The sequence below is a fragment of the Ctenocephalides felis genome, unplaced genomic scaffold, assembly GCF_003426905.1.
Source record: "Ctenocephalides felis isolate EL2017-DRISC unplaced genomic scaffold, ASM342690v1 CF-g0.4_SCAFFOLD_00845, whole genome shotgun sequence".
Taxonomy (NCBI): Eukaryota; Metazoa; Arthropoda; class Insecta; order Siphonaptera; family Pulicidae; genus Ctenocephalides; species Ctenocephalides felis.
This window is the reverse complement of record NW_020536999.1, coordinates 90,574,915-90,592,980: the sequence shown is the minus strand read 5'-3', so window position 1 is coordinate 90,592,980 and position 18,066 is coordinate 90,574,915. Positions and strand designations below refer to the sequence as shown.

General features: G+C 31.0%; 3 protein-coding genes and 1 pseudogene across 3 annotated transcripts; 2 read left to right on the top strand and 2 right to left on the bottom strand.

Annotated features, from left to right (window-relative positions):
- Window positions 1–938: 938 nt before the first annotated feature.
- On the bottom strand, window positions 939–5,200 carry LOC113364097 (60S ribosomal protein L11). Its single transcript, XM_026606566.1, has 5 exons — window positions 5,140–5,200; window positions 4,744–4,893; window positions 3,876–4,025; window positions 2,583–2,730; window positions 939–1,110 (listed from the first exon to the last, which is right to left on the bottom strand). The coding sequence occupies exons 1-5, from the start codon at window positions 5,143–5,145 to the stop codon at window positions 983–985; spliced, it is 582 nt and encodes a 193-aa protein (XP_026462351.1). The 5' UTR covers window positions 5,146–5,200; the 3' UTR covers window positions 939–982.
- Window positions 5,201–8,688: 3,488 nt separating this feature from the next.
- Window positions 8,689–10,137, top strand: LOC113363436 (6-phosphogluconolactonase-like). The gene is made up of 2 exons (XM_026605940.1): window positions 8,689–9,578; window positions 10,045–10,137. The coding sequence occupies exon 1, from the start codon at window positions 8,868–8,870 to the stop codon at window positions 9,576–9,578; it is 711 nt and encodes a 236-aa protein (XP_026461725.1). The 5' UTR covers window positions 8,689–8,867; the 3' UTR covers window positions 10,045–10,137.
- Window positions 10,138–12,696: 2,559 nt separating this feature from the next.
- LOC113363218 lies at window positions 12,697–13,604 on the bottom strand (annotated as a pseudogene).
- A 1,741-nt stretch (window positions 13,605–15,345) lies between these two features.
- On the top strand, window positions 15,346–16,050 carry LOC113362982 (zinc finger protein 233-like). Its single transcript, XM_026605474.1, has one exon. The coding sequence runs from the start codon at window positions 15,412–15,414 to the stop codon at window positions 16,048–16,050; it is 639 nt and encodes a 212-aa protein (XP_026461259.1). The 5' UTR covers window positions 15,346–15,411.
- Window positions 16,051–18,066: the final 2,016 nt, after the last annotated feature.

Here is an 18,066-nt window from a genome sequence, read left to right as displayed (position 1 = left end):
AAAATTAAACAATTACATACAATTTACACACAGACGAAATTTATTCAACTTGTCTAAAGGGTGAGGAGGCATTGCTGTTACAAGGGGAGTGTACAGCTGTTTTCAAAATACTATTTTCAAAAATAAATCAAAATATTTAAAATGATATAAAAATTATATCTTACATAATATTGTACATTAATTTTTAGTCTTAATTATTTTTAATATCAGTTGAGTATTTATGAAATAAAATTGTTAAAAAAAATCAAGAGAGGCACAATATTTTTTTATAAGGAGGGAGGGATGTAGTATGAGAAGGTTGGAAGCCACTGCCTTAAGGTAAAATGGCTAAATCTTTAAAAAATCAATTCTTGCCAATATCAATACCAATGACTTTCAAAATAAGATTGGTATTTAAAACTTTCTGAATGCAAATTCTCCTAGTAAATGAGAATCAAATAGTCCAGTCATTGGTATTGACACTACCATATGTAGATTTTGAGACAACTTTAGGGTGTCAATAAACAAGTATTTACAGACTTACAGCTGGGTATCTCAAAATCTGAGGTAAACTTACTATAATGACTAAACTGTGTTTCAATTTTCATAACTGAAACATTTATTAACTAAAGTGTCCAACACTAATAATTAAACATTTCGGTTAACAAATGTTGAACATTCCAGTTAACTAAAATGTCAAATATTTCAGTTAATGTCAAACATTCCAGTTAACAAATGTCAAACATTTCACAGTTAACAAATGTTGAACATGTATCAGCTAAAATGTTAAACATTCATTAGCTAAAATGTCAAAGATTTATTAACTAAAATATTGAACATTCCAGTTGACAATTGTCAAACATTTTAGTTAACAAATGGTGAACTTTCATTAACTAAAATGTTCAAATAAGCTTTCAATTACTTAACCTGAAAAATTGTATCCACAAACGAAAAACGCCTTTTAGATTTTAAATATAATTTTATTACAGAAAAATGATCCTTCTCACTTCTTACTATTAAGAATTATACCATCATATTTCTGTTGGAACCATTTCATAGCATCTTCTTTCGTCAAACGGTGTTGGAAACCAACTTTGCCAGTCTTGCGCCTTCTGTGGGCAACATTGAAACCTAAAATAGAAAAAAAAGATTATGAAAAATGTATAAAGAAATAGAATGTTTGATGTAACAAATAATAAGTTTAAGTTTATTATTTAAATTGTATCTTTCATTTAGTAGCACCTTCAGTAAAAAAGCGTGAAGATGGGTTGCAATAGAAAGAATTTGCTATCGCACATTGACTGGGACAGAATAAAGAATTATAATAGTGTCCTAATTAAATGTGCAACTAGAAATAGTACCCTAAAAGTTTATAACAATTATATAAATAATTATAAATATAGATTTTATATAATAAACATTGTTTCATTTTTAAGTAAAGCCTTTCAAAAATTATACAATTTTTCAATTTTTTATTTAACAATTTGGGAATATGAAAATTGTCCCCTTTTTTAGAAACTATTAAGATAAAATTAAGTATTTAGATTGTTATTGAACTATAAAATTAATGAGCCAATTATGCGGTAAAATAGACCAATGTTATGGCAAGGCTATGTTACAATGTAGTTTTCAGACAAAATGCTACTAAATACTGTTAAAATGCAAACAATTTATTTTCATTGATTTTTAGAAAAAAAAATCAAAATGCAATAAATTTAAGAAAAGTAAAAAAAATTACATGATTCTTACAATTTTTCATTTCATAAATCTTTCAAACAAAATTTATATTGACGTAGGATTAAAGATGATAAACAGACAAACAATAGAATAGAATCATACATATAAATAAAATGTACACTTTTTAGACAAACTATGTAATATTCATTGTGTATTGACATTTTGTTGAGTGTTTGAATTGAAAAACATTGAGTAAAATAAAAAGTGAATTGTTTCTATTTTTATTTTAAGTATATAAATGTATAAAGAAAATTAAAAAAGCTATTTAATAGTTACATTGGGGCACATCCCATATCTCAAAACATGAAAAAAAAAACAATTGTAAAAAAAAAAATTTTGTGAAAAAAGATATAGGGTTTAGTTAAATTTAAAAATCATAATAAAGATTTAAATAATAATCTCGAAAACATACACTAGAAAATTACATATATATTAGGGTGGTCCTTAATATGGATATTTGATTTTTTTGCTCCCAGGGTCTCAAATGCTTCCAAATTGATAAATTCTTTAAACGTTTGAAGTTTTAATATTAACATTGAGATAGTCCTATCCAAAATACTTATTTTATAAAAAATGAGTAATTTTTGTTGTAATTTTTCAAAATTACAAATTAATTATTCTCAAAATTTTGATTCACTTGTCGCTAAGTGTAAAATATTACAAAACAAATGGAATTTTACCCAAGTTAATTCCATAAAAAACTTTGATTGGGGTGCAGACTATTTTAAAGTTAATATTAAAACCTAAAACTTTCAGAGAAAGTTTTTAGTCATTTTGGAAGATTGAGACCAAAAAAATTTGAAAATACCCATATTAAGAACCACCCTTATGTATACATATATAATAAAATTCAGTTATTTCTTTACCTGGTCGTCCGAGTACAACGTAGAAGTCCAAACCATAAATACCAATGGATGGATCGTATTTAATTCCAAGATCGATGTGTTCTTGAATACCGAAACCAAAGTTTCCAGTTCCAGAGAAGTTGTCTCGCCTCAACTCATATTCTCGTACCTAGAAGGAAAAAAAGGTAATTGAATTACAGCAAATACAAATTTGCTAATCTCAAAAAAAGAGTTTATTAAATATTTTAATTAAGTCTATTAGTACTATTAGTATTTTATTGACTATTGGGTCAATTTAAGACCTAGTTAAAAAAAAAAGAAATATTTGTATTACAAAACAAATTTACAAAAAATATCAGAAAAATGAGAGTTCATTAAATATTTTATTTGAGCCTATTAGTACTATTAGTATTTTATTTACTATTTGGGTCTATTAATTTAGTTTAAGACCTCATTCAGAAAAAAAATAATATTTGTATTACAACAAAACAAATTTATAAAAAATCTCAGAATAACAGAGTATATTAGATAAATTATTTAGGTCTATAAAATAATATAGTATTTTATTACTAATATTGTTTATTGACTATTTTAAAATAGGGGTCTTCATCTTACCTAAGAACATTAAAAATAATTGTACAAGAAATTTAGAAAAAAAAACTGGGAAAACCATCGCTCATTAAATATTTTAAGTCCATTAGTACTATTAGTATTTTAATGACTAATGGGTCTATTATCTTACTTTAAGATATTGTTCCAAAAAAAAAAAATGTATCACAGCAAAACAAATTACAAAAAAATCTAAGAAAAACTGAGAGTTATTAAAATTTTAATAAAGTCTATTAGTACTATTAGTATTTTAATGATTATTAATAAAGTTGAGTCTATTATCTTAGATTAAGTCCTTGTACCAAAAAAAAATGTATTACAGCAAAACAAATTTACAAAAATCTCCAAAACCAAGGCTTATTACATATTTTATTTAAGTCTATTAATACTATTAATATTTTATTGATAATAAAGTAGCGGTCTATTACTTTGTTCAAAAAAAAAAATTAGTATTTGTATTGCAACAAAACAAATTTACAAAGAATCTCAGAAGAGCTGAGAGCTCATTAGATATTTTATTTAAGGCTATTAGTACTATTGACTATTAATGAAATTGGGGTCTATTATCTTACCTTAAGACCTCAAAAAAAAATTGTATTACAAAAAATCTCAGAAAACCAGAGCTTATTAGACATTTTATTTAAGTCTATTAGTACTACTAATATTTTATTGAGAACTAATATTTTATTAGGACTATTAACTTACTTTAAGACCTCGTTCCAAAATTTCTTCGGCCTTAGCTCCACGGACTGTACAATGGACAGCAATTTTTTCATTACGACGGATACCGAAAGATCTGACGGTATAACGAGCTTTTGAGAAAACAGGCTGTTGACCTGTTAACTGTTCCAACACCTGGATAAAAGAAACAACACATTAATAATAAGAACTAAATGATACAAAATCATATGGGTGATCTTGTGGTTTAAATGTTACTCTCATTTAGTAACTGGCATAGTAATTATCGTAAGCCAGGGTTGCAAATAAAGAGTGCTTTATCTGGCACATTGACTGAGACGACAATTATGGATCGTTGTCACCTTAATTAAATGTGCTAAGTAGAAAAAATATACAGTAACATACTGTATTATTCACTAATAATGTTTCAGGTAGGTGCTCATTCAGCCTTAAAAGACTAAGGCCGAAGACACTTTCCTCTGTGCAGAGGGATTCTTGTAGAAAATTCGATTAATAATCTAAGGAGTTCATATAAAGTTATGGATGCTTCATACACTTATTTAACATAAACTGCAAAATTTTGGTGACAATAGATTGAGCAATTCGAGAAGGAATTGCTGTAAAAATGATGAAGCCCTTGAATGATTATTTTAAAAATTGGCTAACAAAAATAATGCTTGTATGTAGGATTAGCAAGTTTATAAATAAATAGCTGTATTTTATATGTTGAACTTCTACCAGCACATAGTTGATAGATTTATACCAAAATTTTACACAAAAGTCACCAAAAGCATGCAGTGTTTTCGTGGCCCCCTTGCAGATGAATCCACATACGATCTTTACATAGAAATGTTAAATTCCCTTAGTTAATTTAATAATTTTATTATTCCTTTACCTTTGCTGCACGAGTGAGCCTGTCACCAGATTCTCCCACACAAATATTAAGGCACAACTTCCTAATGTGAAGGTCCCTCATAGGATTTTTGGAGGCATCCTTTGGAGCCTTTTTTTCCTTAGGCTTAACAGCTTTCGGTGCCACGGCAGGCTGAAGAAACAAAAAACTATTATAATAACACACTTACCACGTAAACCAACAATTATTTAATTGATTGATTCCAAAGTGCCATGTTTAACTTGACATAACCTAAGTATTAACACAGAAATTTTAAAAGTACACGAAAAGTTGGAAAATATATGTTTAGTTTTATCTTATAGCACGTGTGGTTTTAAAAAATATATATTTCAGTAGCAGATGATTAAAGATGCGGATTATTTTAATAGAAACACCTACCGACATGTTGAATTTACAAAAGGAAGTTATGAAGAAAGAATTCGAGCACTACACGCCATAAAGCGATGATTTTTATATGGGATTGGACACTCTAGGGTAAAGCATAGATGTTGTATAAAGAGTGGATAACGACTGTTAGAAATTTAAATTTGAAATAATAATAAATTTGAATTTGAAATATAAATACATAGATAAAAGAAGAGATGGTTTCACATTTGAAATTCAAAATATACATTCAAAGATAAAAGAAGAGTATAAATAGAATGCTTTTTAATTCATTAACTATGTTTATGTGGCATTTTGCCATTTACTTGTTGCAAAAAATTCCATTACCTGTAAATAATCGACTCAATGTATAACTAGTGGTGTATGGCATCGTGCCTTAAATCAAATTTCCGGAACTTCCCGCACCGTAACGAAATATACGAGGAATATTAAATGTTTTTGAATAGACTATTATAAATACTGTAACATTGTATAATATTCATAAGAATTGAATAAACTGAATTGCAAAATTAGAATTATTTATTTAAATTTTATAAGTGTTTAATTAAAATTGAAATCCGAATTATTTTCGATGTACAAAACAAAATTGAGATAATAAAAAAAAAATTCAAAAACAAAATGATTATTTCTCCAAAGAGGGGTGGCCAGGGAACTTTTTTAATCATTACCCTAAAATATTTTTATCTAAGATGATACTACCCCCATGGCGAAGGGAGACTACCCCCATACAGACAAATACGTAGCAAATAATATAAATATCAATCAAAAATATATAATTTTACCCCCAAAAAATTCATTTTTACCCCATTTGGGGTAATTTACCCCGGTCCCCGACCACTGCTATGAGGTAAGGTTGGATACCACTCAGTTAAATGCAGATAATTTTTTATAAAAATAAATATATATTTGAAAATTCATATTTTAAATAAACACAGTACTTTATACAAATAAGTTTGTACATTGAATATTTTAAAATTAGTTCAACAATATTTTATTAGTTCAACAATAAAATCTTAAACAAAAACAAAAATACGCATGCATCCAAATAAAATTATTTTTTTCTTCTTTTCCTGCCTTTGCTTAAATTAATGGGCTGTGATGAAGGTGAGTTGATGATAACAGGTGCACCAGATGAAATATTTTAATCATAACTTTCGTTTTCTGAACTGCCTGATAAAGTACCAGCTGGAGATAATCTTTGTGCGTTTTGCAGAGATAAATTAAATCCAAACTCAAATTACTTCTAGATTTTAATAGATAGTTTATTAATAAATCTGTTTTGGGGTTTGATTGGCTGCAATAATGCAAAAGGTTTATATTCAGACACATGAAACATGTTTTAAAATCTTGGGAAGTTTTTGATTCAACAACTCTTAAATATACATTAAGAGCCTTTGTAAAGTTTGCATCTTTCTTCAATAGCTTCAAATATTTCATTATGTTTTTTGATGGTCTGGTTTCTTTCGCAACTAAATAATATGTTCGAAAAAAAAAACAACGAGAACAAATATTTACAGCCAACCTACAGCATTTTCAGACATTCTACGACAATTTTAGACACTCTATAATACTTTCAGACACTCTACAACATTTTCAAATACTCTACGACATTTTCAAACACTCTACGACATTTTCAGACACTCTACGACCTAGGTCTACGACATTTTCAGACACTCTACGTGCTAGGTCTACATTTTCAGACACACTACGACATTGGTCGTAGACAATTAATAAAATATTTTATTATATATGAATAAATAATTAAATAATATTTATTTATGTTTTTTGGCAATATGGTTTATTTCGCAGCTAAATATTTTCAAAAAATCGATGTGAACAAATATTTCCAGATACCCTACAGCATTTTCAGACATTCTATGACAATTTTAGACACTCTACAACATTTTCAGACACTACAACATTTTCAAATACTCTACGACATTTTCAAACACTCTACGACATTTTCAGACACTCTACGACCTAGGTCTACGACATTTTCAGACACTCTACGTGCTAGGTCTACATTTTCAGACACACTACGACATTGGTCGTAGACAATTAATAAAATATTTTATTATATATGAATAAATAATTAAATAATATTTATTTATGTTTTTTGGCAATATGGTTTATTTCGCAGCTAAATATTTTCAAAAAATCGATGTGAACAAATATTTCCAGATACCCTACAGCATTTTCAGACATTCTATGACAATTTTAGACACTCTACAACATTTTCAGACACTACAACATTTTCAAATACTCTACGACATTTTCAGACACTTTACGACCTAGATCTACGATATTTTCAGACACTCTACGACATTGGTCGTAGACAATTAATAAAATATTTTATTATGTATGAATAAATAATATTCATATTATTGCGGCAAGGTTTATTTCTCAACCAAATATGTTTAAAAAAAAACAACGTGAAAAAACATATCCAGATAAACTACAGGATTTTCAGACATTCTACGACAATTTTAGACATTGTACAATATTTTCAGACACTCTACAACATTTTCAAATACTCTACGACATTTTCGAACACAGTACGACATTTTCAGACACTCTATAACCTAGGTCTACGACATTTTCAGACACTACGATCTAGGTCTACGACATTTTCAGACACTGTACGACATTTGTCGTAGGCAATTCAAAAAAGATTTTATTATGCATAAATAAATAAATAAATAATATTCATATTTATGTTTTTTGGTGGTACGGTTCTTTCGCAACTAAATATGTTCGAAAAAGCAACGCAAACAAATATTTCCAGACAACCTACAGCATTTTCAGACATTCTACGACAATTTTAGACACTCTACAATATTTTCAGATGCGCTACGGCATTTACAGATACTACCACCTAGGACCTAGATCTACGACATTTTCAGACACTCTCCGACCTAGGACTAAGACATTTTCAGAGACTCTACCACCTAGGTCTACGACATTTTCAGACACTCTACGACCTAGGTCTACGACATTTTCAGACACTCTATGACCTAATTCTACGACATTTTCAGACACTCTACGACATTGGTCTACGACATTTTCAGACACTCTACGACCTAGGTCTACGGGGTCTACGACATTTTCAGACACTCTACGACCTAGGTCTACGACATTTTCAGACATTCACGACCTCAGTCTACGACATTTTCAGACACTCTACGACCTAGGTCTAAGACATTTTCAGACACTCACGACCTCAGTCTACAACATTTTCAGACACTCTACGACATTTTCAGACACTCTACGACCTAGGTCTACGGGGTCTACGACATTTTCAGACACTCTACGACCTAGGTCTACGACATTTTCAGACACTCTACGACATTGGTCGTAGACAAATAATAAAATATTTTATTATGTATGAATAAATAAATAAATAATATTCATATTTGTTTTTTTGCGGCATGGTTTATTTCTCAACTAAATATGTTCAAAAAATGTACAATAGGTGTCTTTGCCATTAAAAGACTTCAAAAACCAAATAAATTCACAAATAAATATATATTTATTTAGGAAAAAAATAAAGGTAACTGATAGTATACGAATTATATTAGTATTTTTTATATAAATTTGTTGATAGCAACAAAATAAAACGACATTATCAATTTGTGCTAGAGATAAGATATCAAATGTCAAAGTAAGGTTAACAAATTTTCAAGATCATTTTAAAATTACATTTTAGTCTATTTCTTACCATCATGGCTGGTAACATAATAACATCCAAAGATCAAAATGATCTGATCAAGTCTTTGTGCAACAAAATCGAGCAACTATCCAACCAAGCAATTAAAGAACGAAGCAGATTCACAATTGGCCTATCAGGAGGCTCCTTAATAGACTTTCTAGCAGCAGGTTTGCCTGGTATAAACACAGATTGGACAAAATGGCTATTTATATTATGTGATGAGCGCATAGTCCCAGAAAACGATAAAGAATCAACCGCTGGCCAATACAAATCCAAACTCTTCACCAAGATCCAAATCACACCCTCACAATTCCTCACAATCGACCCAAACTTACCACCATCATCATGTGCAGACTCTTACAGCAACAAATTAAAACAACTCTTCCCCAACGATCCACTCCCCAAAATCGATCTATTACTTCTGGGTCTTGGACCGGATGGACACACCTGCTCGTTGTTCCCAGGACATCCAGCACTATCTGTTACCAATAAGTGGGTTGTAGGGATTGATGATTCACCTAAAATGCCCCCACAAAGGATAACACTTACTTATGATGTAATAAATAATGCTAGGAGTTGTATTTTTGTGGTAGCCGGCAAGGGAAAAGCTGAAACGGTTAAGAGGATTGTAAAGGATGGAGAAGATTTTCCAGCAGGAATGGTTAAGCCGGTTGGCGGGGCTGTTTGGATGTTGGATGAAGAAGCTGGGAGTTTATTAAAATAGGTAATGTAATAGATGATAAATTTAATTATAATAAATAGAAGTCCGCCTGAAGGCAGGTCCATAGTATGAGAGCACAACAAAATCAATGATCAGTAATGATCATTAATCACTTTATATTTGTTTTCATGGATTTTCTTTTCCAAACTTGTGCTTCCATGCTTCTTGGTCCTGTGCAGCGGCTTTCAGTTCTCTGTATTTCCTCTTCTCACAAAAATCATCAACCATCTGCATTCTTCTTCTTCCAATTCTTTCAGTCCTTCTATTTTGTTTTCAATGACATTGTGTAGGAGGCATTCTTTTTGCAGAAGAGTTCCGATCCAGTTTTCTTTTCTTTTCAGGATCCAGTAGAGTCCTTTTTTCGCCAACTTTTCTCAAGACTTCTTCATTTGTCATCTTTGTTAATATAATATTAAAACATATTTCTTTAGTATTTGTTTTACATTTTTAATTTATAAATGTTTTTTAGGTTTCAAGAACAAGTTTACTCAATCACGAAAGATCAATAAGACTCAATAAACAGAATTTAATCACTACATTTGAATGTTGAAATTTATGGGGCAATTCTGCCATAACAAAGAGTTGTCATGGCAACACTACCCTAAGTTTGTTTTTTTGGTAGTGAAAACTGTAAAAATGTCTATCTATAGAAAATAGATAGCCATTTTCACAGTTTCACTACTAAGAAACAAGCATAACATAGCGTTGCCATGACAACTGGATCATGGTTTATGTGTACTATTAAAACATAAAATTTTAATTTTAATATTATTAGAAGTTTGATTCAATAATGAAATATAATTAATAAATTATTAAAATAATATATTTTTATACCATTTATATTTTTTTACTGTGAATTGTTATATAATGAATAAAGTGCTGGTATTTGTTAATAGTATTTGTTTTTACCCATATAAGATACTATAAAAACTAGTTGTAATAATAATAATAAATAGTAGTCTGCGCAGGTCCATGGTGTGAGAGCCACCACAAATAAATGATTCCCTATCCCTTCATCATGTATCACTATATTTTAATTGTTAATACACCATTAACACTATATTTTTCCTCCTCTTTTTACACATTTTTTTTTATGTATTTTCCTTTCCAAACTTCTGCTTCCATGCTTTCTGATCCTGCGCTTCGGCTTTCAGTTCAATCATCTGCACTCTTTTTCTTCCCAATCCTTTCTGTGCTTCTATTTTGCCTTTGACGACGTCGTGTAGGAGGCACTTTTTTGCTGATTGAGTTTTTTGCCCACTCTTCTCAGGACTTCTGTATTTATTGTTGTCTTGTCAGTCCACTTTATTTTCTCCATTCTCTCCAGCACCACATTTTAAAACACTCGAGCTAGTTCTTGTCGGCCTTTCTTAAAGTCCATGTCTCCGATCCAGCTCCAGTGATATGCTCCAAACGCACTTTATCAGTCTTTTACACAAGTCGAAGATCAGCTACTGGCTCGTCAGTAGCGTTCTCTTCTTCGTCAACGCCGCCTTGGCGCTTGTAATCCTTGTCCTGATCTCTCTCTTTTTTAGCAGGTAGGGTCCAATCCAGTTTCCTTTTCTTTTCAGGATCGTCCTCAGTAGAGTCCTTTCTTCGCCCACTCTTCTCAGGACTTCTTTATTTATTGTTGTCTTTTCAGTCCACTTTATTTTCTCCATTCGCCCCATCACCACATTTCAAAACCCTCCAGATAGTTCTTGTCGGCCTTGCTTAGAGTCCATGTCTCCGATCCAGCTGCAGTGATATTCTCCAAACACACTTTATCAGTCTCATAGATAAAAGAAGAGTAGTCTCTTCCGCAAGTCGAGACTTAATTTGTTCGTCAGTAGCGTTCTCGCCTTTGTCGCCTATTTGGCGCTTGCAATCCTTGTCCTGATCTCTCTCGTGCAGCATCCGTATTTGGTCAGCAGCACTCTCTAGTTTTGGTCTTGTCCCACGATTCAAAATAACCGGAAACGACAACGAAACATAATTTTCTGGCAAAAACATAAACTATTAGGTGTGCAACAAAGTTTTCGCTGTTTGTCAGTCAGACATATGGTCAACAAACTGCTGCGACACACGAGTTATTTCGTTTTCGCATTATATACTTCTGGTTAAGTAATAATGTCTAATTTTGTGCCTAAAACCTCAGCAGGCGCTAAATCGGAGGCCTTGCTCGAAGGGATTGGTGTCAAAGCTTCTCTAAAAGAGCTTGCTTCAGAATTAGAGGTTACCCACCAAGCCATTTCCAAGTGATTGCATGCGTTGAGGAGTAATACAAAATAGGAAGGTCCAAAACCTTCGAAGTCGCTAAATTGGCGGCCTTGCTCAAAGAGGATTCGTGCCAAACTCTAGAAGAGCTTGCTTCAGAATCAGGGGTTACCATCAAGCCCAAGCCCAAGCCCAAGTATTGCATACGTTGGGAAGTAGTACAAGATAGGAAAACCCAAAACCTTCGAAGACGCTAAATTGGCGGTTTTGCTCAAAGAGGATTCGTGCCAAACTCAAGAAGAACTTGCTTTAGATGACCTAAAACCTTCAATAACGCTAAATTGGAGAACTTGCTCGAAGAGGATTCGCGCCAAATTCAAGAATAGCTTGCTTCAGAATTAACATTTGGAGAGCAGTACAGAACAGAAATGTCCGATACCTTCGAAGACGCTATATCGGCGGCCTTGCTCGAAGAGGATTCGTGCCAAACTCAAGAAGAGCATTAGGGGTCACCCATCAAATCATTTCCATTAGTTAGGGAGTAGTACAAAACAGGAAGGTCCAAAAGTACATTAGGAAAACTGTTAATTAAAAATCATAACGCTGTGAATCGTCTTTAAAGTAAAAAATATAGTAATACAAGTTTGAATTATTTTTTTTATTCAAAATCTTAAGAAAAAGAAACAAAAAATTTCTATATAGTGACTTTGCAGTCTGAAATAACCAAATAAATTTTAATTTATTTATAAATTAAAATTTATTTATCAATTTATGTACAATTCAAATTTTATATATTAATTATATAAATTATTGATCAAAATCCTAGCTAAAGAAAAGCTAATAATCAAAATATTTATATCACTATAATTGCAAATATTATCAAGTGGTGAATTATAAGACTTGAAACTATTTGCAAAATCATGGCTTATTTTATCTGCATCATTAAAAGTACCTTATAAATTAATTATATACATATTCATGTTGTGATTATCCATTAGATAATATTAAATTCACTCATTAGATTCCGATATACTCGCTGCTGATGTTAAATACACTGAAGCACCATTATTCTGTCCAACTTGTAAGATTTGTGACTGTGCAGTCGACCTTGGCAAAGCTTGTAAGACTATCGGTTGTGATGTGTTATTCTGCATTTGCATTCGAATCATATTCAATTGTGCCGGTGTCACAGATATGGGAACATGTTGCACCTCTCCAGAAGGCGATACGATCTGTTGCATAATTTGAATGTTACTTAAACTGTTGTTACTTGTTGTTAAAGGTGTTGTCAAAGTTGCTGTTTGTGCATTATCGGCTGTTGTTACATTCTGAGTAGTAACTTCTGTGGTGTTATTAGTTGTTTGTGTGACTGTTTGTTGTTGTGCTTGGTTTTGTTGTTGCGCAAGCTGTACGTAGTACTGTATTTGCTCAGATGTCAAAACTCTAGATACACCCTCTTCACGTGGCTTTTGGGGTTTAATTTCATCCCTGGGCACTATGTCTATCAAAAAATCAAACTGATCATTTATTGTAACAGCCATTGCAATATCACTACGCTGTAACGTCCTTCTTTTATTATCCTCTGTGTGTGTCCATGCTCGTAGAGTTAACTCGTTTATAAATATCTCAGCAGCTTTAGCAAACAACATAGGTGCTTCTGCAGAAATCATTTTTACATCGTCATCTAATTTCATAATCTTCTTTATACGTGCTAAAGGTAAAGATTGGTGTTTGAAGTCTTCAGCAGTTACATTGTTTATTTCTTCCATAACTTTGGGCCAGAAATTTGCCAAACTTATTTGAGCCTCTGTGGGAGAGGTCTCTTGGGCAGGGTCATTTCAGACTTTTCTTCCATTAGAACTAAAGAAGTAACAGGTTAAATATTAATGTAAACAAAGATGTAAATGTAACCACAATACCTGGAGTTAATCACGTACAAAACAGTATAGAAGGTTTATGGTAAGTTTGTATATAATAAATTAATAGTTAGCACTAAATAATATAAATATTTAATAAATATAAATAAATGTTAATCACAGTATTTTCGGCTTCTATAAGCTGTCAAAAATGACGCCCTTGTACCAACATAACAAGAATATAAAGGTACATCCACACCTAACAAACGCCATTATTTAAATTTAGTTGGAATAATTTAAAATTTTATATTATAATACTCAAAGCAAGACTTAACAGTTTATATTAAACAAATTCAATAATACTCAATACTCAATAATATATTTAACTAGTTGGTATTGGTATTTTGCCTTGAGGCAAGTTACATGAACTTCCCGATATGTATAAATAATCGACTTAATCAATAAAAAAATAATAATAATTTATGAGTGATTAAAAGTATTCTGAGTGGATTTATTACATATATTTGAAAACGAGCAAATTTTCACAAATCAATGTTTTTATAATTGAACCAGTTTCCATAGGACTTTAATGGTTAAGTATATTCATTAAGACCAAGCATGTACTCTATCGCTATACCAAGTAAATCGTCTAATTTTAATTTTTACAAGCGTTAAAAAATACTCATTTTCTCAAACTTTGATAAATTTTTAAAATTAAACTAATTAGTATGTTAATTACAAGAAAACGATTCGATAGATTTTTACCTTAAACTAATCATTCAGTATCAATCAATCAATCAGTATCATTCCCAACTAATATCTTTCGAAAAGTTATTAATTTTTTTTTAAATCGATTCGATAGATGAGCTCAAATGTGGATAAAAAGTTTAACACTTTCTTCCAAATTACAAAGAAACGGCTCGGCAGATCGTGGAACAAAACTGACAAACGATAGTCCTCCTTGAGATACATCGAATGGCTTTTAAATGCTTAAAATCGGTTCAGGCGTTTTTGAGAAAACGTCGACGAAACATCTAATTTTGACAAATGCCAAAAAAACGATCGTAATTTTTGCAAACTTTGACGAATTTTTAAAGTTAAACGAGTTTTTGTAGGGGCCGTAATATTTTAGTATGATCTTTAAGACTATGGTATCTACCGTCAAAAAAAAAAAAAAATCGAATTTTTTTTAACATTTTATGACAAGACGGCCCGGCCGGTTTTTACCAAAAACTAATCAGCACGATTCCCAACCAACATCTTTCGAACGGTTTTTGAATTTTCAAATCGATTCAGAATTGCGGGCTAAAACGTGGACGAAAGATTTTTCACTTTTCTGAGATTTACAAAGAAACGGTGCGGCCGATCCTAGCGCAAAACTGACAAACGCTAGTCCTCATCGAGATACATGGGATGGCTTTTAAATTTTTGAAATCGTTCCAGCCGGTTTGGAGAGAGCGATGATTTGCGGCAAAAAATCTGTTACCCACACACACATACTTTTTCCAAATTTGGTCTCATTCGATTCAGAACGGTTTGAAACGTCGAGAAAACATAACATAAAAATAGCGAATCGGATTTTTTGATGAAAACATAAACTTCTCCTTTGGGCTAGAAAATATTTTTAAAATTATCATTTATCAATGTTGGCAACAGGCCGCCATTGCCGCCATGTTTGACAGTTTTGACAGCCAATATAAATAGTTCATCATGTCAACTGATTTGTTAATTTTAAGTTTAACTCGAAGCTAATAATTTAAATGTGAAAAAATTAGAATATTATTATGTCTCAACTACAAAATAATCAATCAATTAAAATAGAACCATTGGATGATATAAATTCGGATAAGCAAAATGAAAACAGTAGTCTTGTCAATAGTCAAATATATTCAGACGACGACGAAGGTTGTTTAGAAAGATTTGAAAAGTCTGACATAAAAGTAGAACAAGAAATAGTAACAGAAATAATCCGTGTACCTGCCAAAAAACAAAAAACACGCAAATGCAAAATTTGTGACAAATCCTTCCCCAAGGCCTGCGATTTAAAAAAACACATGGTCTCTCACAGTAATGACAGACCTTACACTTGCATAACTTGTAATAACACTTTCAAACGCTCCAAAGCCCTATCGGCTCACTTAAAAATCCATTCAGGCACCAAACCTTATGTGTGCGATATATGCAACCAAGCATTTCCTCATACAACAGCTTTAAGACACCAAAAAGTATTCCACAAAGGAGCTCGTAAATATAAATGTGAGATATGTAACAAAGCCTTCATTCGGGTAGGTCATTTACAACAGCATTTAGCAACTCACACAGGTGAACGGAAGTTTAAATGTGATTTCTGTCCTAAAAATTCACACAATCAGGCAGTTTATCAAATCACATATAAACACTCATACAGGATTGAGATTATATGAATGTGATAAGTGTGATAAGACATTTAATAATTCCAGTGACCTCCATAAACACTTTGTGACTCACAACGAAGAACGACCGTTCGAATGTGAGCTGTGCAATAAATTGTACAAGCGTCCTGCACATTTAAAACAGCACATGTTGCTACATGCAGGTGTGAAGCCCTATAAATGTGATATTTGTGATAGAATGTTCAGTCGCTCCTATCATTTGTCACAGCATTTGTTGGTTCACAATAATGATGATATTTATAGTTGTACAATTTGTGATAAATCTTTTGCTCACGAGGGTCGGTATATAAACCATATGCTTATTCATAATGAAGAATTGAATTTTGAATGCGATCAATGTGATAAGGCTTTTAACCAGCCTGCGAGCTTGAAAAGACACCGGAAGACAGTACACAAGAATAATTGAATTATAATAATTGAATTTTAATAGATTATAATAGAATCACTCATATTGTATTATTAATTAATATTAACAATTTTTTTATTGTGTATAGTTACTATTAGAATGAATATTACCATTTATATTTATGAATTTTAAATTTAAACCATCCTACTAACATTATACATAAATGTATTGTTTTTTATCACGATAAGATAAATATAATATAATATAATTAAAAAACAAATTGCCAACAATAGTAGTTTCTGTAAATATTGTATTCATAAAAAATGTGCAATATAAAAATTATGATAAATACAGATAAATAATGAAAATTCTAATGAAGGTTCATTTCTAAATTCTAATTACAATGACAAACCGATCATGTCTTGATGACTTTAATTACATTATTGTTTTTAAGTATTTTTAGATATCTGGTTGTCCAAAATACAAATTGAATCTAAAACACTGCGACGGTTATCCACAAAATTTAGAAATATTCTTCACTAAACTTCTCCCAGCTCTCCCACTATCTTTTAACTTTTGTATTTCATCATATCATTTGTATTTTTAACTTCCTGAAAAAGAACTTTCGGTTTTGGTTGTCGATTTTTCTCAAAAACAGCTGAACCAATTTCAAAAATATAAAAGCCTTTTGATGAAACTTGATAAAGAGTAGCGTTGATTAGTTTCGCTCGTCAATCGGCCAAGCCGTTTCTTCAGAAATAGATTAAAAGTGCAAATAAATGTCCACGTTCTTCCATATTAACCCTTTCCTTAATATCGGCGGCATCCGAGCAGAAAGGGTTAATTATAATTTATTACTGGGTAGTAATATTTATCATAACATGTTTTTGTTTATAAAATCGTATTCTATTTAAAAATAGCTTTTAATCGATACCTCACATGCCATAAAACACTAATATTAAATTTTTTGAAGTTAAACTTTAGATTCGCTTACTACAAATCCATGAAAAATGCAATAAAAGTGAATAATTATTACAAATTTTGTTATTACTTTTGGTATTCGATACTTAACTACTTGGAACCTGACTCTATACTCAGGTATTTTAATATTCTTTAACATTGATTTATTATATTCCAAAAAGTCACGCTAATTGGAGCACAGTAAAAAAGTTCACAGGTTACACCCTTTTTCCTCTCCATTTACTGCACTAATTTAGTTGATCGTAGATAGAATAGTGCACATATGAACATCAGGATTTGATAAATTAATTCGCTTAAAATATGAACTTAAGTAATAATTATTAAGAAAAATGTAATTTAGATATTATAATTACTAAAAAAAAATTAATATTAAGTACGAGATTATAAACATTATGGGCAACATTAAGAAGCAATTATTTTGAGTAAAAAAAGTAGAAGTTTTTTGAACCATTCAATTTGGTTGATCTGTGCGCCCGAAAACGTAGACGAAAAATTGTATCCACAAATACATACATACACACACACATACATCAATTTTTTCTGGGGTATGCCAAAATGTTCAGAAACCTTCAAAACGTGAAGAAATGTAAAAATTTTCAATTTCGATTTTTGGTCGATTACAATAACTTACCCTATGGGAAGTTAATAATAATAATTAATAATTAACTAAATTATTAACT

Excerpts from the sequence above, each read along its gene's own strand:
- LOC113364097 (XM_026606566.1), bottom strand. Across the intron at positions 2,731-3,875 it reads TTTTGGAACGAGGTCTTAAA|GTACGAGAATATGAGTTGAG; the intron begins GTAAGTTAATAG and ends TTTTCCTTCTAG. Across the intron at positions 1,111-2,582 it reads CGTTGTACTCGGACGACCAG|GTTTCAATGTTGCCCACAGA; the intron begins GTAAAGAAATAA and ends TTTCTATTTTAG.
- LOC113363436 (XM_026605940.1), top strand. The coding sequence starts at position 8,868 with ATGGCTGGTAACATAATAACATCCAAAGATCAAAATGATCTGATCAAG.
- LOC113362982 (XM_026605474.1), top strand. The coding sequence starts at position 15,412 with ATGTCTCAACTACAAAATAATCAATCAATTAAAATAGAACCATTGGAT.